This window comes from Macaca nemestrina, chromosome 16 (genome assembly GCF_043159975.1).
Source record: "Macaca nemestrina isolate mMacNem1 chromosome 16, mMacNem.hap1, whole genome shotgun sequence".
NCBI lineage: Eukaryota > Metazoa > Chordata > Mammalia > Primates > Cercopithecidae > Macaca > Macaca nemestrina.
In genome coordinates, this window is record NC_092140.1 from 83,619,007 (window position 1) to 83,641,061 (window position 22,055).

Consider the following 22,055-nt stretch of genomic DNA (forward strand, 5'->3'; position numbering starts at 1 on the left):
ATTCACATGTTTTGTTACAGTTTTAAAGTATGTTTTTATAGAAAGACCGCAAGAGTTTCCTGAAGGAAGAAAAAAAAAAAAGACTCTGCATTTCTAAGCTGTGCAGACGTCAGAGCCAGGGAAGTCTTTGCCTGTCAGTCACCCTCTCTGGGCAGCAGCCCCTTGCCAGGTATATGGAGGCCGTTCTCTGAAAACTCTAGGTTCCCCTGAAAACATTCAACCAGGCTTGGAACACTTAATATAACAGAAATCTGTTCATTATTTTTTTCCAAGAAAAACCTCAAAGTCTCAGCTTTCCCAGCTTGAAACTGTCCTTGCAGGGGAGACTTGTGGCCGTGATGCTCACTAACATGTCGTTTCTATTGTTCTGTCAGCCTCTCTATGAGATCATAGAGTGGCTTTCTCTGTCTGGACAATTTCCAGACTGTTCAGTGTATGCTGGTGAGCTACTTATGTTTATGAGACTCGCAGAATCTAATTTGCAAAGGCAATTTCTTTTCATGCCAAATTTTAGGAAGATGACTTGAAACTATGGGAACAATATACAAGTACAATCTACATCAAGCCACAGTACCTGTGTCAGTATAATTCTCTGGCCCCCTCACCACACACATGCACAATCACACACACATATAGGCATAACATATAAGCCTCACAGCTGTAAGCATATATACCATTCCTGACCATTTTATGTGACAGTATTCAAACTAGTCCCCTTGGTAAAAACAGAATAACTATCAGCCTGGTATTCAGAAATAATGTTGGCCTGATTTCCTGAATAAATGGCTTGAGTCAACAGGTCAAATTCAGCTTGGTGCACCATTCATTAAAAATGCTAAATAATTAGATTTTGTATTGATAACTCAGCTTCTCCATCTATCTTATCACCCTTTTAGTCTGCAATGCAAATTCTGCCTGTTTTTAAGCCTAGCTCAATTCCCATTTCTTAGGTCCTTACCCTAAAATCAGTCCAAATCAATCACCATCTTCTCCAGATTCCTACAATTTATCATCATTCCAACCACCTTGAACAACCCACTTATGAAAGGCTTATCTCCCCAGCTCAGATCATGTTCCTTAAAGTGGAGAATTTGTATGTATTCCTTGCAGAACCTAACACAGTAATAAGCCTATGTAGGTGGGTACATTAGTAATACTCATTGATTGATGATTGCATTGATGGAACTACAGCAGCCTCAGTTGGCTCTGTGAATCTGTTTGGAGAGGTTAGGTGAGAAGTACAAACTTCCCTTCTGCATATTATCTGCAGGTGATCTTGATGATAAACACACATCACTCCAGTTAACTTTAAGATGTGTATAAAAGTCTTGTGGACTGACAGTTAAAACTGAGGTGGTAGAGATCACATCATCCAACTTTCTTATTTTACAGGTTTTTATTAGATATGTTTTCTTGTCTAATTGTTGTATCTGTGAGTCTTATGTTCTCTGAGGTTGTACTTCTCAAACTTTAATAAGCAATAGAATCTAAGATAGCTTTTTAAAACACAGATTGCTGGGCCCCACCCTAGAGTTTTCCATTGGGCAGGTCCAAGCTGGGGCCTGAGAATTTGCATTTCTAGTAAGCTCCCAGATAATGCCAGTGTTACCAGCCTGTGGACCATACTTTTCCACAGACTCTCCACCCCAGGACAGGCTAGGTGCCCCTCTGGGCTTCCCCAGCACCCTGGCTCTTCTTTATCATGGCGCGTATCATAGTGTATTTAATATATTTTACATGGCTTATGTCATACTGTATTTTAATACATTTTACATAGCTGGCGGCCCTCTAGACTCCTACATTCTTTGATAGCAGGAACCACTATTATTCATCTTTGAATCTTGTTGTGTTAACACAAAATGTACCCTTATTGTAGGTGCTCAATAAATGAAAAGAGGAGGAGGCTCAATAAATTCCAATTAAATTATACTGAACTGAGGTGTACAGATACTTCATTTAATCCAAATGTTGCACTTTGCTGCCATTCAACCCCAAAAGAAAATACATCATTAGTAATTGTGAGACTCTGGTTCTTAAGAAATCACGGCCGGGCGCGGTGGCTCAAGCCTGTAATCCCAGCACTTTGGGAGGCCGAGATGGGCGGATCACAAGGTCAGGAGATCGAGACCATCCTGGCTAACACGGTGAAACCCCGTCTCTACTAAGAAATACAAAAAATAGCCGGGCGAGGTGGCAGCGCCTGTAGTCCCAGCTACTCGGGAGGCTGAGGCCGGAGAATGGCGTGAACCCGGGAGGCGGAGCTTGCAGTGAGCTGAGATCCGGCCACTGCACTCCAGCCTGGGCTACAGAGCGAGACTCCGTCTCAAAAAAAAAAAAAAAAAAAAAAAGAAATCACATTGATTTGGATATTAAGAAATCACATTGATTTGGATAATACACAAAAAAAATCACTGTACCCATAACTAGCCACTCCTAACAAGGTCCATCCAAGTCCACATGACAGGCACAGTGCCGCCTGTTGGGAGCACATTGGATCACAGAGCAGTCACTGTCCTCCAGGAGCACATGGCCCAATGAAGAGAGGGCACACAACTGAAAAGGGACTCACTCAAGACTGACTGCAGACTTCTCAGTAAGGAACAGACTTGGGGTGGGATCAAGGGCTTGAACCAAGTGGAGAAGCTATAGTTTCCTGAGAGGTCATTCACTCAGAAGGCAGCATGGACTAAAGGCCCTGGGGTATGACTGCCTGGGGCCCAGTCATGATGCCACTAACTTCTAGGTGTGTAAACTTAAGGAAGTTACTATTATTATCTCCATTTTACAGATCAAATAGTGAGGCATACTTGTACTTCAGTGTTTAATCTGTAAAATGGAGATAGTAAGAGAACAGCACCTGTCATCTACCCAGCACTCAATAAGGGCTGTTAGTATTATTATCACCACTATTATTTGTATTATTTGGTTTATAATCAGAGGATCTCCAATGCACCATGCAGGAGCAATCAGGAACACTTGGTTCTTGAAACAGTTGTGATATGTGGCATATGCAAGGCAGCGGTGAATAGAGAGAATTCAATTTGGGGGTGTGAGAGAATGAAGATATTCAGTATTTACTAAGATCTCACAGTATGCCAGGAAAACCATGTAAGATTTGATTTTACTTTAATAATAATCAAATCTTTCTCTTTCCCATTTATCAGATTGTGTCCCATCTATTTTGATGACCTAATTTACCACTATAAAGGTCAAACAACCCTCTAAGTTTTAATACTATCATTAGTAACAAACTCAGCAGGTGAAAGTTATGATGGTGGGTGCTTTGTAGCAGAGAAAAAGAAGAAATGTCATGCTGAGAAATGAACTGAGAAAATAACATGCCAAGAGCACCATAATACAATTAATCTTTCCCAGCAATAGAGTTAGTATCATACAAGATAAATCAAACCGACTAATTCTGGATGCACATACATACATTTTAAAAAAGTATTTCACTTTAGTTTCTTCTGTTTGCTGCTCTATTTTTATTGGTTGAGGAGATTTTTCATGTTTGTACTTTTACGGGCTGTGAAGGGCATGGACTTCAGTAGCTATAACAGTGTGGGTTACATTTTCTATATACTGAAGAGAAACACACAGCTATTTTTGAGATCAAGTGTATTTTTTCATTTGGTTATGTCTACAGTGGTATATAGTAAAACTAAAAATAAAATACTACAACAGTTTAAATAATGAATGCGGTTACTGGACACAAAGGGATTTTTTTTCTCGTTTTTAGATCATTTTTAACATGACTGTCACAAAACTAGACCAAAAGAAAGTCATTTAATTGCCAGCTTGAGACCACAATTTAAGCATGGTGTGAACTGTGATAGTCATTATTAAGTTATGATCCAGGCAGCAGTGATCCTCTTAGTATTTAATGGGAAACATTAAGAAATTGAAATGATCCTTTCCTATCAAAGTCTCTGTTCTTTATGTAGAATATTCTATTTGGGGACTATATATGTATCATAATCCTATTTTTCAAATAAGAATTAAACAATATATACATACATGTATATATGCAAACACATATATATGTTATATATATGTGGGAGGGGGTTATATATAAACTATAAAAGGCAAATATCTGAATGTTAATAGCATTTATATCTCAGTAGAATTTCAGTTAATTTTTAATCTTTATTTCATATATTTTCTACAGTGAATACATATTTTTATTTGTAATGAGAAAACAAAGGTTATTACTAAGAAAGTCAAGTAGGAAATATATCTTATATTTTGGAAAAGAAAGGAAAAAGGTTATAAGTTTATGGTTTGGTCTCCAAAAAAATTAAAAGTTAATACTTAAAACACTGAAAGCATTAATAGTAGATACAAATGAAAAATTAACTTCCTTACCTCCTTCAGTCTATGAGATTAAAGAAATTGTGTTATTCTAAAATGATACTACAATAAATGCATTTAGGGACCAAAAGGCTGTAAAATTACATGCCCAAAGTGACTGCATAATTTTTTTCCCTATCCGCTATACATATATATTCCTCATAGACTTCTAGCTGACTCCAGGCCCAGGGTACTGACCAAACCCTTATGATGGCCAGTGATTTTCACCCATGAGGTCTGGCCTCTCTATGTAGTAACAGATTCATTTGATGTAATATTAGAGGGTCTACTATTGATATTTTTTCTTTTAAAAACACCAGTTGCATCTGTGTACAGAGCACTGTGCCAGGTACTGAGTTGCTGTGTAGAGACTGTAGGTACAGTGATCACATAAAATTCAAACCGATGTCTTTGAGGGTGAAAGGCAGCACTGCTGCTACTTCTGTAGGGACAACAGGTGCACTGGGACCATGCAAGAGGCAGGCCAGAAAGGGGTATTCCCAGCCTGAATGCCACTGTGGACATAACCAAAGGAAAAAATACACTCGATCTCAAAAATAGCTGTTTCTCTTCAGTATGTAGAAAATGTAACTCACACTGCTGTAGCTACTCAAGTCCACGCCCTTCACAGCCTGAAGTACCACCATGAAAAATCTCCTGAGGCTTCCCCTGGGCAGACCTTGACCATGGAAGGCTGCTGGGAAAGGGCACAGGGGGTGAGAGCCCATGACCCTCATCTTCCCTATTTCCAGCTGCCTTTCTAAGACCTCAACTCCAATATTTTAAAATATTAGAGGCAATATTTATTTATTTATTTATTTATTTATTATTGTTTTTGAGACGGAGTCTCCTCTGTTGCCCAGGCTGGAGCGCAGTGGCGCGATCTCGGCTCGCTGCAACCTCCACCTCCCGGGTTCAATCAGTTATCCTGCCTCAGCCTCCCAAGTAGCTGGGATTACAGATGCATGCTGCCATGCCTAATTTTTGTATTTTTAGTAGAGACAGGGTTTCACCATATTGGTCAGGCTGGTCTCGAGCTCCTGACATCAGGTGATCCACTTGCCTCGGCCTCCCAAAGTGCTGGGATTACAGGTGCAAGCCACCGTACCCAGCCTAGAGGCAATACTTCTAATTCTTCGTGATCTCTGATTCAGGTATCCATATTCTGCTAGCTATGTAGACTTGACTTGTTTAAATGATTTTAACTCGCCCCTCTCTGCTTCACACATAGAATCTTTCCATTCTTCCTTCAGAATGGCTTCTGTATCCACCTTTTCTCTCTCTTCCCACCACCTTTGTGGTTCCATCTTATTGCCACATCCTTGGGGTGTGACTGGAGAAGCACTGGGGTCCTCCTTTCCTGAGCCTCTCCACCTGCCCAGCCAATCCTGCATGTGGCCCAGCCACAGTCTTTTGGAGTGCTGCTTTGACCTTGGCTTTCCCACACCCACAGCCTTCAAGTCAAGAAAGCATGTGTCCCACCTCTTCTTCTTCATTGGCCCCAGCACCCTGCCTTTGAAATCCCTCCCCGTTGCACAGACTGTGGTTAAAAGTCACACTAAAGAAGTCCGTCACCACCAACAGCAACAGCCAGCCAGCCCCCTCAGTCCCTGCTAATGCTGCTCCTCAGCCAGCCCCTGGGTGGCTTCCTCCCTGCTCCCCTTTCCTTTCATGTTTGTGCAAGAAGCACAGCTCACCAGGCCTGCGTGGAGCCTTGCTGGCTCCTGAGTGAGCTAGGACTATAGACAGCCCTCAGGAGGGATTTGGTCACAGAGCGCCACAGGCACTCAATACCCACGCAACCGGCAACCTAGTGCGGTGGTTAGGACTCTGGAGTGAGACAACATTGGTTCAGATCCTGAGCCTACTTCTAACTAGTTGTGTGACCTCGGACAAGTCATTAGCCTCATTATTCATTTTCTTAACCTGTAAATTGAGAATGTAATAGCCTGACTTCGAAGAGCGCTTATGACAATTAAGTGAGTTTATATTTGTCAAGTGCTTATAACACTTCCTACATATAGTAAGTACTGTACAGGTGTTTGTTAAATAAATATAACCAATGATGACCTAGAAAGGCGGCCACCAGGATAAATGCTGTATCTGGGTATCTCTGGCACTAAACTACACTGTTTTCATCTTTCTTTAAAGGGTCCTTTATGTGACCCATAACTAGTTCTCGCCTATTTTAATCTTTGCAATTGGAAATCTTAGAAAACACAGTTCTTGGAGTTGTCTGAAGACATAATGTATGTGCTCCCGATCCAGCAATTGAACCCCAATGAGGTGGAACATCTCAGAATGTAAAATATGGTCACATCATGATGAATCACTGCATCTTGGAGCCCCACACATCTGCTTTCAGATTGTCTCTCTGGTGCTGAAAACTGTTGGGCCTCTGAGGCTCCCCTTGTACAGACCTTGATCATCAAAGGCTTCTAGGAAAGGGCAGAAGTGGTGAGAGCCCATGACCCTCGGGATGGGCAGTGCCAAGATTTCACAACAGATCATCAAGGCCTCAGGATTTCTGCCCCACAGGAAATTCCTGAGATCCTGCTCACTCTTTGGGGATGGGTGCATTCTTATGTTCCCATAAGAAACCATAAAAAATTCTAAAGCTTAGTCACTCATGCTTATCAATCCTTTCCTCATCCATTTGGTTTTTAATTGTTTTTCTCACTCTGCTTCCTCTTTCCTCTCTAATTCTTATTGGCATCAGAAATAAAGGATAAGTTTATATGGTCTGTACCAAGCTGGCTACCTGAATCTGAAGGGAAGGTCCAAGTCAGGGAAAAGGGCACAGAGCAGGCATGGAATCAGGGAGCAGGAAGACACTGTGGAGGTCATCCACTTCAATCCTGTCTTTGTACAAAGAGCAAAAATGAAACAAAGGAACACAGCAGGCCAGTGGCAAATAGAACCAGTGTCTTCTATGTCCAAATCATCATGTTTACAATATTCCAGGCCATTGTTTGTGGCTCATTCTTTCATGTATCAGCCACTAGGCACCTGCTATGTGCTAGTCTCTGGCTCATAAAGGAAAGTGTGAGGGGTATCTCCATTCTCCATCCTCCCCCAACCACAGTTCTAATCATATAAGGAATAATTTGTAGGTTATAGGCAACTGGCATATCATTTGATGAATTGCTTTTGATACTTTGCAAAATGGGAGTAAAGGATAAGAATGTCGCTGATAGACATCTTGACAATTATCTATAGGGCCACATATTTCAAGAAGTGTGATGTTTAAGAGTAGGGCCTATGAGCAATTAGCAGAACTGAGCCAACAGCAAAAGACAGCCACAGAACAAGCGGGCAGGGAAAGAAAACGAGCCTTGCGGTATGCTGCTGGCAGAGTCAGGTGTGACATGGTGAATCTTTACCACACAGATCTTATCAGCTGTCCCACTCACCTTGCACTAGCAGCTATGGAGGCCACCAGCCCTTGGAGGGTCACAGGCGAAGTCACCTGGCGGTGGTTTCTCTATTTAGGGGGTGGGTGGTGTCACTCAGTATGTTAATTAAGTATTCAGCAACTGGCTATCCTTACATATAGCTCTTCAAAACAACAACTGTATATCATTGGTTTCTTTTTCTTTCTTCTTTAATTATAAGGATAATAACACTGACACAGAAAAAGAGAAAATAGAAAATATCGACTATTTGAACACAACTACAGTTATCATTTTTGCAAAAATATTTTTATATAATTTTAATCAAAGTCTTATACAGAATTATTGCATGGATTCAGTACCCTAAGTATATATCAGCGCTTGTTCTGTATCCAGTCAATCCTGTGAATCATAAAAGTGAGTAATGGTTGTAATAATGATGCCGCAATATATTCCTAGAAATTTATAGTTGTGAAAGCACTGTCTCACTTATATTTGGTCCTCACAGCGACCATGGGGAAGAGGTATAGGGTATTATCCATGTTTTTCATTTAAAACAGTTAAGGCTTAGAGAAATGCCCTGCCTAAAGTTATCTAGTATGTAAATAATATGACAGATTTAGAACACAGCTTCCATTCGGCCATTCTGCCTCACGTGCTTAGATCACTGTGATTACTGTCTAAAGGCGGCAGTGGTTTTATGGAGGAAACAAAAAGGTGAAATGTGACATATAAGCGATGAACTGCCATATAAGTGGCGTAGGAAATGTGTGCAGATAAGGAAGCCTTGCAAGTGGCCTGAAACAGATGCCTCTGAGAGATACGGGACTTGTGCTGTGTGTAAAATGTACGTAGGAAGTGGCAAGGAAAAGGAGAGAGCTTTCTAAGAGCATTTCCGGACATAGCATAGAAAGAAGATAGGCTAGTTTGATAGGAGTAGGCCCCAAATGCCAAGCAGTAGCATCTGACTTTTTCTGTAGGTTGTCAGAAAGCATCTGAAGTTTTAAACCAGAGTTGGATGAGATAAGAGTCACGTATTAGAAAATTGACCGGTGGTATTATGTAAGACAGACCGGAAGAGGAAGAGCCTACAGGCAGAGACAAAGTAGGAGGTTCCTGCAGCAGTCAAAGTGGTCAAAGTGTGAAATCAGCCAGGTGCAGTGGGTCATACCTGTAATCCCAGTGCTTTGGGAAGCTGAGGCAAGAGGATCGCTTCAGGCCAGGAGTTCAAGACCAGCCTGCTCAACACAGTGAGACCACATCCCTAAAACAAAGTATGAAACAAGTAGAACTGAGAGTAGAGCACCAGTTGCGGAGATGGGAATGCGGCACGAGAGACACCTCACAGACACTTGAGAGAATCTGGATTTAGAGACATCTTAAAAGCACTTAGGGGATAGTAGAGAATGAACCAAAGACAAAATGAGGGTTTGAGCACCAGCAAGTGGAAGAATGATGCTCACATTAATAAAAACAGAAAAGTTAAAAGAGGATGCAGTTTGATGAGTGAGGTGAACTGGGTTTTAGACATAAAATTATAGAATTTTAGAAAATTACATCAGGAAAGACCTGGACTCAGACTTTTTTTTTTTTTTTTTTTTTTTTGAAACAGAGTCTCACTCTGTTCCCCGGGCTGCAGTGCAGTGGTGGAACTCAGCTCACTGCAACCTCCACCTTCCGGGTTCAAGCAATTCTCCTGCACCACCACGCCCAGCTAATTTTTGTATTTTCAGTAGAGACAGGGTTTCACCATGTTGGCCAGGCTAGTCTCGAACTCCTGACCTCAAGTGATCCACCTGCCTCCATCTCCCAAAGTGCTGAGACTACAGGCGTGAACCACTGCACCCCGTCTAAGGACATTTCTTTAAATGAAGCTTTACATAGGAGCCCTGTATCATTAAACAAAAGAAAGGAATAAAAGAGTAGAATTCCAGAGATGTGTCCCCGTGGGCCTTCCATGTCACCTCTATAAAGCTAATGAGGTTCCATCAACTACTATTCAAAGATGATTAGCCCTACTCAGCACCCTCATTTTTAGACAAGTGATCTGGGTCTTGAAGATGCTGAATAATTTGCCAAGGTTACCCAGCTGTTGCAGGAAGAGCCAAGTCTGAAACCCAAGTATTTAGTGTCTCTTCCACTGCCTCATGGCCACCTCCCATTCTGAATTTGAACTGGGCATTGGTAAATTCAAGCAGACAAGCCCAGTGGTCAGTTGGTGGTAAATAACAGAAGCTTAAAGAATTAAGTTTGATGATAGCTGAATCCATGAGAATGAAAGAACTCTAATAAAAGGGAATAGAGAAGAAAAATTGGGGACCACACTTTGGAAAGGGCCAAAGCTAGAGAAGAGGAGGAAGAGAGTAGCCTCTTCGTTACATTCACTGGGCCAGCAGAGGGAACAAAAAAGCCAGTGAAGACTAAACAAGAAATTAGGAGGAAAAAGACCAGGACCTCCTGTGTAGCAGATGTGAGGCAGATGGTTTAAGAGGGGCCAGTGTCAAGAGTGTCAAATATCACTTGGTCAGAGGACTGAGAAAATAATCATTTGGCAAGAAGAGGGTCACTGGAAATATTTCAGAGTAGATTTGTTGGCGTGACTGATGAAAAAGCTGAGATTTCAGATGATGAGGCAGTACACACAGGTGGACAACATGTATTCAAGAAGCTTTGCAACAGAAAGAAAACAGCCCTAAAGGTAAGGAAACCACAGGAATAATTAAGTGAAAGCAGTAACAGAAGGATTTTACAAGCCGGGGAAGCCATTTTCTTGGTCCTTAGGGGCTTGGGTAGGTGGAGAGAAACAAAAAATAACAAAGCACTATTCTAGCTCAGTAAACTATTGAAAAAGAGCTCCTCTAAATGGTAAATTACTTTGATCATTTCTCAAAGTAAGTGATGAGGACTCTTAGAAGGGAAATTTCTGCCTTCGAGTAGCTAACTCTTTAAGAAGTCTCTTTAAAAGTCTGTGATATCTAGTTTCCAGTTACTGAAAACCTCTTCTCCAGCCCCTTTAATGACTCCTTCTAAGTATCACAGAAATTAGAGTTAAAACGTAGACTGAGAAAAGATTTATTAGGTAATCTCCAATCTCATGTCAAGTGCAGAATTGTTACTTACCTGCAGTGCATTTTCTAGTCTGGGGTGCTTTTTACTGTGTTCCTGCCACTTCCTTTGGGAGACTACTTCATAATCCAATAGATCTCACTGGGAGGACACTCTTGGTATCCATCCTCATGTTCCCTTCCTGCTGTGTACTTTGTATACCACTAACAATTTGTACTTAGTAGCCTTCCTCACCTCCCATCCCATCCCCGCTCACTCACTTCTACTTTGTAATGGCTAGGCATTTGGAACCTCTTTTCCGGAATATCTGTAGACTCATCATTCTTCTGGGCATGTTGCATCTATCAGGCTAAAGAATTTTAAGGTGATAAAAGGATAAAGGGTCTTCATAACTTTATGTTTCTAATGGTAAAACTTTCCCATTCTGATAAGGTCCTTTCCATTCTCTAGAGACTTGGGGTGGAGAGAGTAATAAGGACCATGAATTTTTTAAGAAAGGAGCAAAACCATGCATAATTTATGATTCAGTGTCCCATAATATGTGTTCCCCAATTACTAAAAAGATTCGTTGGAATGTCCTGTGTAGAGAATATTAAATCCAACTGAGAGACTGTTCCCAGAAGAATTTTGGCTTCACCAGACTTACTCTCATGGATCTTATAACCTGAGCATCTCCATAGAGGGGCCCAGAAGGATGCCAGTACATGCAGTGGTTTGTGTTACAAGATAGAAACACTGAGCTTGGGAATCTACATTTTTTATAGCAAGTGTAAGCAAGCCTGCTCTTTGTCCCACAAGAAAACATCAAGATTTCCTGCTGCAAACAAAACCAGAGAAAGGCCCCATAAAAAGAGCTGTCAGAGCCTTGCTTCTAAGTTCAGAAACGTGCACATCCTACTTCCTCCAAAATATTTTGACAAGATGCTATAGAAACCTTAAGTTGAACATTTCCAAAACTGAACACGCAATCTTCTTCCAGACTAACTTCTTTCTCCATTTTCCTATTCACTGAGCCACCTACTTGTTCTCAATGTTTTCATCAGCCGCCAGGTCACCAGATTTTTTTTTTTTTAGTTCTACCTCTTAAATGCTGTTTGCACTTTGCATACCATTGATTTTGGGTTTTGACTGTCATCATCAAAAGGTAAAAATGGATACACTTTTGCAGTAGGCTGACTCGTTTCATTTGCCTCCAAACCAATGTCCTAAAACACAGAGCTGAAAACTCTTCACTTGTCAAGCCTCCCAGATAAAATCTAAACTTCTTACCATGATCTACCTACTTCTCCAGCTTCATCTACTCATATTTCTTTCTTTTAGACCTTTTATAAGAATTGCTTGCTGGTCCCTGGGTAAGCTTGCACTTCTGATCATTTTGAATGCCATATTCTTAAAAACTTAGAACTCCTTGGCATATAGTAGGCATGTGATGTCTGTATGTAGCATAAATATTTATTCGGTAGCTGAAAGTAAAAACTGACTTAGCTTAAATGCAACAGGGAATTGGTTTGGGAATTAATTAATTCCACATTCTGTGTATTCCCTTCACCTTAACCAATCATGATGATGGAGCTCTATTTCTAGACATTAAATAAAAACAGAGAGAGAGGGTACAGTTGTTGCTTATATCTACTTTGTAGACTACCCCAAACTTGGAGGTTATCAATACTTGTCATTATCTTGTTCAACTGAACAATACCAATATAAATACAAACAAATCAAATTAACCTTATTTTTCTAAGGAACACATGATTAAACCCATGATTAAAGTCATTAAAACAAAACTCTCCTTTTTTAATAGTTGGAAAAAGTAAAACCACAACATATAATGTGGCTGTCTAAAATCACTATCCTGTCTTCTATCCCTTGAAACACAATTATATGAACTTTAACTGTGCTCTTTGGCAAAACGGATGACATAAGCATTCACCCATCTAATTAGCTCTGTGACTCTGTCAGCAAGAGCCTGGGCTTATACCATGCCCAAGGCAGGTTGAGGATCTAGAGCTTAGTCAGTAGTGACTCTTCTGAGTGGTCACAAGTTGGTCCACTTCACTCGATGCTATAGATTATTTAATATGCTTGGGCACACCCTTGATTCTAATGGAAATGATGTTTTCCCTTTTGGAGATTCTTAAGGCCAGTTTATTATAAGATGCAAACATTCCTTGGAGCCTGCCTGATCAGCTTCAATGATCCTGTACCACTTCCAGCATAGCTCTTCTCCCTCCTAGAGGAGTCAGAAAAACAACTCCGTCTCCAACCTGAACAAAACTCACAGATGTCCCCATAAGCTGGGATATCTGCCAAGCCTTGGGTCTCCGTCAAGCCCAGGCCTGCTGGACTGTTGTGGGAACCATGCAGAGAGATGTGTCCACTCCAGTCACTGGCCATGACTGCGTGAGAGCACACCATTTGTGGTCAGCAGAGCACACACTCCAGTATCCAATCTCAAGAAATACTTCCACAGAACGGTGACCCTAAGACTCTTATCTTTCCATACTAATTTTTCCAACCCTAAAACATCATCAAAGCAAGAATCACTGAGTCTTATCTGGCTCCTTGTAGACACTGTTGATTCAGCAGCATTTCTTTGAGCCTTGCTCAGAGTGCCCCTTTCTATGTGACTCTACTTTTGGACCTGGGAAGAAAACAGCATTCTCAGGTGGTCTGTCTATTCTGCCCTTGCCTTTCTCTGCTGGCTCCTGACATCTGCCTGCCCTCTGCAGTCCATTTCCCTCAATGAAACTGGATCTTCAACTGTGTGATGGCCCCAGGACACCACTCAGTCTTGGCAATTAATGTGGGCCTGTTATCTGCTAAACTCATTCTGAATAATTTCATTTGGCCCCAATTATCATCTAGGCTGTGAACAGATCACCCTGTCTTGGAGATATTATTTCCACTCAGCTCCAGGGTTCATTTTTTGTATTTTTTTAATGATGCAGTCATTATCCTGGTTAATGTTCTTCCATCCTCTTTCTTCCTACACCTCTCTCGGGAGACCTTACAGAGCCTCAGCCTGCATCTGCTCAGCAATCTTAACCTCCCAGGCCCGGAAGTCCAGTGCCAAGTCCCTGTGGGACCTATTTGTCCTTAGGGCATATAACTAACAGAATTCAGCAGGCCCACTGACCCCACTACCCCAGAAAGATGATGTGTACACACAGACCTGCTCTGCTCCAATCCAGAAAGTGCCTAATCAGCCTAATCGGAAAGTACCAAATGTTATTTTATTATAGGAGGAATTTCTATTTCCTTTCCTGCAATTCCTCTTTATAAATGTTCTAATCCCATATACATAATAAGCCTTTGGATTTGTTCTATTTTAAAATTCTTGATTGTGTTTCCATTGAGGCTGGCTCTCAAGATCCTGTTTTTGATTTGTAAGAGCATCTTTCATCTCTAGTAACCTTTGATGTACAGCTGGCTCCAGACTTAGCTTAGACCACTCCCCAAACTCTTTCTGACTCCTGTCCTTATTGGGATTTTCCTACCATCAGCCTGAGGCCTGTTATACCCTCTAGCCAACCAAGGTCTTCCCTGTGATATATCATCACATCATTGTGATTTTCTCAATTCTTTACCTTATCCATTTTCATTTCTCATTCAGTCTTCATCACTTGGTCTTCAGCAAATAAGTGGGACCTTAAGAGGAGCCTCTAAAATGCTCATCAGATATTACCAACTGCAGTTTCTCAGTAGAGCCTTCTTTCTTGGCAATTTCTAATTACCCCTGGATTACAAAGTAGTAGCTCATAAGTTAAATTAAGCTCATAGATCTGTTTTGATGGCATGTGCTGAGTTTATTTTTCTTTGAATGCCTTCAGGTGTGGTTTTCACTTTTTGCAGGCTCGGCATGCTCCCAATACTTCCTGTATTCTTGGATCTGACCAGTTTTGTTGCTTTGTACTAACTATCTAAATATCTCTCCTATAACCACTTTCTGTTCTGGGAACATCTGTCAACCCATTTGTTCAAACCTTCTGAATTCTTCTTCTTCCATTTGCCTCTCCCTACCTGTTCTCTATCATTCCTGCAGGTTCCCCGCCACTGCTCAATATACTAGTCCTTCTTTGGAGCCATCTTTCAGTGAGCAACTTTCCTCCAATAAGACTCAACTTCTTTTTTGAGTTTGGGGAATGGTCTACGCTAAGTCTGGAGCCAGCTGTACATCAAAGGTTACTAGAGACAAAAGATGCTCTTACAAATCAAAAACGGGATATTGGGAGCCAGCCTCAATGGAAACACAATCAACAATAGGATTCTACTATCCCATATATGCAGGTCATATAGGCGGATCGTTAATCTGACTTTCCATTAAGTCACTCTCCATTTTGAGTCCTAATATCAAAAGTCTAGGATGGTATGAGTTAAATCTTCATCTCTGTTTTTAAATGTAAAAGATCACAGAAAGAACTAAAAATAGTCCAGCCTCAATGTTTCACATGTTATTGGCTTGTTGTACAACTCTTCATTTTTAGTTTTCAAAAAAAACAAAAAAGAATTTTCCAAGCTTTGCTTTATCTGCCTCTTGCATTTATTCATGAGGATCCATACCTACTCAATTTAAAAACACTTCTAACGGTTCTATCTTAGCTCCCCAATAGGCCCTGTTTCTCCACACACTCATGCAAATTTTTAGCATGGTATTATAAATCAGTTTCCTGTATGCTTTCCCAAAGATTATTCGTATTTGAAATAAAACATGTTAAAGTAGTTATAGTCAAATACAGTTTTAGTGAACAGAGTTTAATGAAAACATGGACAAAAATCTATGGTAATTTGTGCCAAATTTGCCAGTTGTGCAGAGAATTACTTGGTATGCTGGGAGCAGTATCTAGGAGCCTAACTTTGCATAATTACTTTTCTACTGTTGGGCAAATAGATCAATTGTATAAAAGATTTGATCTTTAGTTATAAATAGAAATGATGACCTCATTTATAGAGTTTAAGAGATCTGGTGTTTTTTATTGACATGCACAGAATCTACATAAACCTATATATGGTTTTTGGTTTTTAACTTTATAGGAAATCAATGTGTTGACAGTTGCATTAGTCAACCAAGACCGAGAGAATAATATTGAGAAAAGAAGCCAAGGCTTAAAATCAGAGAAAGAAGCTCTGCTAATAGGTAAGGAAATTCTGTTGTCTTCATCTGTTCTCTTAAATAATTGTTAGTAATTAACTTAATATTTTCGTTATTAACTTATTAATTTAAACAACATTGCCTTCTGGTAAAAGGTGAGATTAATTTCGTCAAGATTATATTATATACATTTCAAATTAGTGGCATACAGACTAATGGGGGTTTTGCCTTTCTGTAACTGTATATATTAACTGATTGTCAGACATAAAACTGAGTTCAAGAAGACACTAATTTGCATCTCATGTGTCACAAATCTGAATTTCAAATTTTGGGCAATGCCACTTCCAACTGGAGGCCAGGTTGCATCTAGTTCCAACAAGCCATATCCCCAGGCTCAAGAGCAGCTTTGAACCCTGAGATTAAACTCTAAGCCCCTTAGCAGAGGCCACATCCTAAAGTCACCCCCAAGGCTAGACCTGCAATGCTGACAAATAGGGCCATGCAGGGTACTGATGCTAGGCTAATCCAGGACAGTCGGCTCCAGGCTTCCCCGTCCAAGTTTGGATCCTTTTGTCCAGGATGAACAAAAGAAGCATCCTTAGTGGATCCAGATGTCGTACTTATTTTCACAAGGAAGAATTCTTGATGAGGATGTGCCGGCAGTGCGCATGGAAGCCCATCTTAGATGGCTGTATGTTTAAGGCTGTATTTGAAGCCCTCAAATTCAGAGAAAGGGAAGCCACCACCCTCATGCTGTGATGCACAGAACTGATTCAAGCTGCACCTCGGCACTGACCCCAGTGTGGGGTTGCCAGGTGAGACTGGCTCCGTGGTGACATGGTTAAGACTGAATGAGGCCAATGTACGTGCAAGACAAATTGTTCTTCAGCAGTTCGTTATCTGGCAGAAATAGTGCCTGGTTGCTTTTTTTTTTTTTTTTTTTTTTTTTTTTTTTTTTGAGACAGAGTCTCACTGTCACCCAGGCTGGAGTGCAAATGGCATGATCTCGGCTCACCACCACCTCTGCCTGCCGGGTTCAAGTGATTCTCCTGCCTCAGCCTCCCTAGTGGCTGGGATTACAGGTGCGCATCACCACGCCCAGCTAATTTTGCATTTTTAGTAGAGACGGGGTTTTGCCAAGTTGGCCAGGCTGGTCTCAAACTCCTGACCTCAGATGATCCACCCGCCTTGGCCTCCCAAAGTGCTGGGATTACAGGCGTGAGCCACCATGCCTGGTCCCTGGTTGCATTTTGTAAATACTGCATGTGCTCACCTAAAAATGACAGGTACGACAGGGCCTAGAGAAGCTGGCACAGGAGGAATTAAATTCAAAAGATAGTCCAGAGTCCATCCATCATATATAGATTTTTCAACTACAGGGTTATTGAATATGACATCAACTTAGAGATACTCCGAGGAAAACCAATTATTTTTTTTTTTGCTCTGATGATATACAGCTGTAATAACATGCCATGCACGAGTCTCAGAAGACATGCTGATGTGCTATCAGTTCCAGGAACCCAGAATGAGCCCATATGTAGTTGGTAACTGGATTTTTCTTCTAGTGGAAAACATGTCTAACTCTGACAACTGTTTCTCTGTCACTCAGTGTGACCAAGGTGTGATTTTTCCCTATAAGGTTTTTAGGGTATGAACAAAGCAATTAATGATTTGCAGTAAACTTTTCCCTCTTTGTTTAAGTGGGAATAATTCTGTCCACTGAAGGTTAAAAAAATGGGAACTGATCTCTATTTTCTTTATTTCCTTCCTTTCACTAGAGATTGCTGCTGCTTTTATGTTTTAATTGGAGAACACAGTTCATTTACAATGTTTTCTAAGTAGTTATTAGGTTTTATTTATATATGTGCACACATACATGTACTTTTTTCAGTTGGCTACTTCAAATATTTTTAAATGATGTGCTTTATATGCGGTACATTAATAGGAATAAGTAGGAAGATTACATTTGTAACATTCTATGCCTGCTGATGTCTTTGGTATCACAAAAAATATATAAAATTACTTAATTCAAGTGTGTTAGAAAGAAAAATATTCGTAAGTCAGGATCTCCAATAAAAAGCATACACAACCAACACTAAACTTTCCAAGACTTTTCCCCTCACTGTTGGTCTTTTGAACTAGTTTACCAATATTCGCATTTGAAGTTAGGAGTAGAGCAAAAGAGAAACAGGGGGTGACACTTATTTTGAATCAATATATGAGAATATTTAGGTAGAAGGGAGGCCAGAGACTTAAGTGTTTGATTAAAATAAACTTAGGAGTTTAACTTTCCCTTCAGTTATCCATTACCTTGCTACCTTTCTCGATATTTTATTTTATTCTTCTTAATGACAGTTTGACAACAGATGTGATTTCCTGGCCAAACCCACTTCCAAAACATCTATATGCTTCTACTCTTTTGTATAATCCTCCAAAAGAGGATAATCCTCCAAAGAGAGAAAAACCCTCCAAAAGAATGCCACAATGGGGAAGAGTTTCCAAGACTGGCAAAATGGATCCTGCCAAAAGCTGCAGTTGCTGCCTGCTACTAAATGATCCTATCTGCTAATTGAGTTTGGTCATTCATACTTTGTAGATACCTGACTCTTGGGTCCATAAAGAGCTCCCCTGAAGCTTCTGGAATCTAGATACAGACTGTGGTAGGGATAAAACTGCTCTGGACCAGAATAGAGAAAAAGGATTTTCTGGTGCTGGGGCTACACTTTACTGAAGAATTCTCATACACTGAATGATTCTAGGAGCCCTCTGGCCTTCTGGTACATCTGGAGCAGTCATAAATACTCTGCAATTCCCCTGAAGTCTTCCCTTGGAATAAAGTCAGTAGAGAGGACACAATGGTCATGCTCTAGGCCAGCCTAGAAGGCCAAGGATACAGCAGAAAATCTCCCACAACTTGGAAACATTAATTGGCAAAATCTTCATCACATCTGCATGCTTATAGTGTATGCTGTATGCCAATATAGTCAGATGATCAGTGCCCTCTTGGGGCACATAAATGTTATATAAGAAACGCACACTGGCACAAAGCATTCCCTGGAAGAGAAAGGGAGTGAGAAAAAAGGCTCTTCAAATGGATTCCATCTACAGAGAGAATACAGCGGAGGCTAGAACTTCCTAAACAATGAGCAATTCTAGTTACGTATAATTATTTGTGACACTGATTTGACTGGGCAAAACAGTATATTCTGTCCAGACAGTCTCATGACCATTATATAAAACTAGAGTCTTTATTTCAAGGCATAAAGTTGGTACTTATTAGAGAGGATCTGTGGGATTTCACTGACATTATTTGGAATTTTGCAGATCTGGATCCTGAGTATTGTTAGAATTCGACCATTCTGACGGACTTTCTTCTTGACAATTAATGGGTCTTCCAATTCAACTAAAGATAGGCCCCTGGAAAATATTTTATTATTGTGATTTCTGGGTTATTCGTTTTGTAATCAATTTTTGTGGAGACAGGTTGACATACAATTGGACCTTAGAGACTTCCATTTTTATGGGGGCATTGCAGGGTAGCATTTTATGTTTCCTAATGCTATAGTAACCACACATAAGGTCAGCTTGACATTGCTCAATGTCTATGCCAGAACTCCTAGTTCATTTCACATATGGCCTACATGTTGGATTGGCATACACTGAAGTTGTTTGGGATAGAATGAGTCATTACTTTTGGTTTGGGGCCAATTTTTGGAGCTGTGTTTGGCTGGATATTATGAAGGAAAATGGATCTGATTTTTTTTATTGATAAGCTAATAGTTCTGCCGAAAACTGAGAGTACAACTCTCTGGGTCCATATCACTCTATCTTCTCTTGCTTTTTATAATAATTCCAACACAATAGATTTCAATCCCAGCAGCTCTGATTGGCACCCTGTTGATGCTAGTCATTGTAAATACTATCCAGATACAGTCAAAAACTTCTCCACAACTTTTAACTGTAACAAAGCAGCTTTTCTCTAAAACCTCCCTGGTCCCCTGAGAACTGTCCTCAGGTTGACAATGACTGGGCAAACTTCATTACATATCCTGAGTCCTCTGCAGATCAGGACATACACATCATTTCCATCACAGTCACCATCTCACACATGCACAAAACCAGACTATACAAGAAGCGGAATGCTCCTCCTAATGTGGGTATTAAGAAACAGCTGAATAGAATATGGAAAAACATTTTTAAAGAAGGTCAAGCAATAACTTTTTGGTGATTTCAGTGAATAAAGTTGAGGCTATATTTAGGCTGTACCTGAGAAAAGTAATCTTGGGAGAATGTTCCTCTCTGGAAACTACTGACCATAAAGAATGAGTCATTGACCTAAATCTTGTTTCCAAGGCACAAACGTCCATATCAATAAATCAACAAACATTTGTCAAGAGCCTACGATAAGAATAATCAGTCTTCATCATGCAAAATAATTATCTAGGCAGCCTATTTAAAAGGTAGAATCTTTAGCCCCACACACAGGTGTGGTGGCTCACGCCTATAATCCTAGCACCTTGGGAGGATGAGACAGGAGGATCACTTGAGCTCAGGAGTTCAAGACCAGCCTAGGCAATATAGTGAGACTCCCATCTCTTAAAAAGAAAAGTTAACTGGGCATGGTGGCATGCATCTGTAATCCCAACTACTTGGGGGGCTGAGGTGGGAGGATCTCTTGAGCCCACGAGCATCAGGCTGCAGTGAGCTGTGAGCAGCACCACTGCACGACTGCCTGGGTGACAGAGTAAGACCCTGTCAAAAAACAAAAAAAGAAAGAGAGATCCTGTTCATTGCAATACTAACACCTGACGGGATACTAAAGCAGGCATATCTGGTACTATGTTTTTGAGAAACGCTGGCCGGTTTATGCTAACCCATGCGTTAGCTGGTGGTGGAAAGATGATCCTCCCTCAAGAAGTTCATAGATAGTGAGAAAGAACGCAGTTAATTACAATGAACTGTGGTTTGTACTAAAATCAGGGACACAGAGAAGGGGCTACTTATGTTACAGATGCCTTGTCAGAAGAAAGGACAGCTGAGCTAGTCCTAAAGGATGAAGAGGTTTTCACTGGATGGATAAAGAAGTTGTTAAGGGCATTTCAGGTACCAGGAATAACTTACTAAGAGGCCCAAATACAGTCTGAGGGGTTTAATGGAAAAAATAAGACAGACAAATATTACAAAATAAAACTAACTAACCAACCATACAAGATCAGGTTTTGTACTCACCAAGTAAGTGGAACAAACTGCTTTTTTGGAAAATTAAAGCTTTTTAGAATCCCAAGGCACTGAGAAGCATCAGCCCAAACCACAAGTGTTTGATCAGTTTCATACAGTTTTTTCTCCACTTCCCATATGCGCTTCATCACTCTGCAGCTGCCCACAGACAACTGTCCCCTCATGGCTTACTAGGAGACCCAGATTTCACGTGGCTTTTTTCCCGCTGATTCTCCAGTTCAACATCCATGGAGCCTTTATATAGGCGTCCACATGAAACAAGACTATTTCAGGCTGGTTTATCATCAGGCCTCTGGTGATTCCCAGCAAGATGTGACTGTGTCTAGAGACACAGCTGTTCATCTGCAGAGCCAAGGTCTCCGGAAAGCCCAAGCTGCCCCTCTATCCCAGTGAGCTGATGGGCCCAGGGTCTTCTGAAGCTTCCTAGGAGACTATCAACCAGTGTGGGTGTAAAGAAAGCTAATCTCAGCCAGAACTTTAGAACCTGATACAGAGAGTTTGGAATAAAAACTCCAAGCAGCCTGGGGGAAGGGGGAAGTATATTCTAGAAAGATTCCATTTCTCATTCCACTCAAAGAGAATAATAATATGCTGACCAAACTGAATGCACAAAGTGATAGTTTCATCGGGTAACCAATATAATTAAACTATATCAGGGCTAACCTGTCCCACTCCCATCTTTTGCATAAGGATGCAAAGGAGAAACCATAATACCTAATGATCTCTAAGCAGCCCTGAACGGTGGGGGAGTGGGAGGGGTCCTAAATATTTGTGGATTGAGGCATTTCATCCACTGGGTAATCTAACACAAATCACTTATCCAAACCACTGTGATAAGTGTGTAAGCCCTCATATTGTATAAAATTAGGAGGTTTGATTAGATGGTCTTTTTCAGCTCAATTCTCTAATATATAAGGACT

General features: G+C 40.7%; 1 protein-coding gene across 12 annotated transcripts in view; it reads left to right on the forward strand.

Annotated features, from left to right (window-relative positions):
- LOC105491716 (ecto-NOX disulfide-thiol exchanger 1) overlaps positions 1-22,055 on the forward strand; it is a 468,515-nt gene that overhangs the window by 430,072 nt on the left and 16,388 nt on the right. For 10 of the 12 annotated variants that reach the window (XM_024796026.2, XM_011758342.2, XM_011758343.2 and 7 more), the window contains one exon: positions 15,840-15,942. In XM_024796026.2, coding sequence (XP_024651794.1) covers positions 15,840-15,942 — 103 coding nt within the window. Of the gene's footprint in view, positions 1-15,839; positions 15,943-17,675; positions 17,736-18,252; positions 18,621-22,055 lie in introns of those variants that run through there. The other 2 variants (XM_011758352.3, XM_011758353.3) reach the window with 2 other exon arrangements.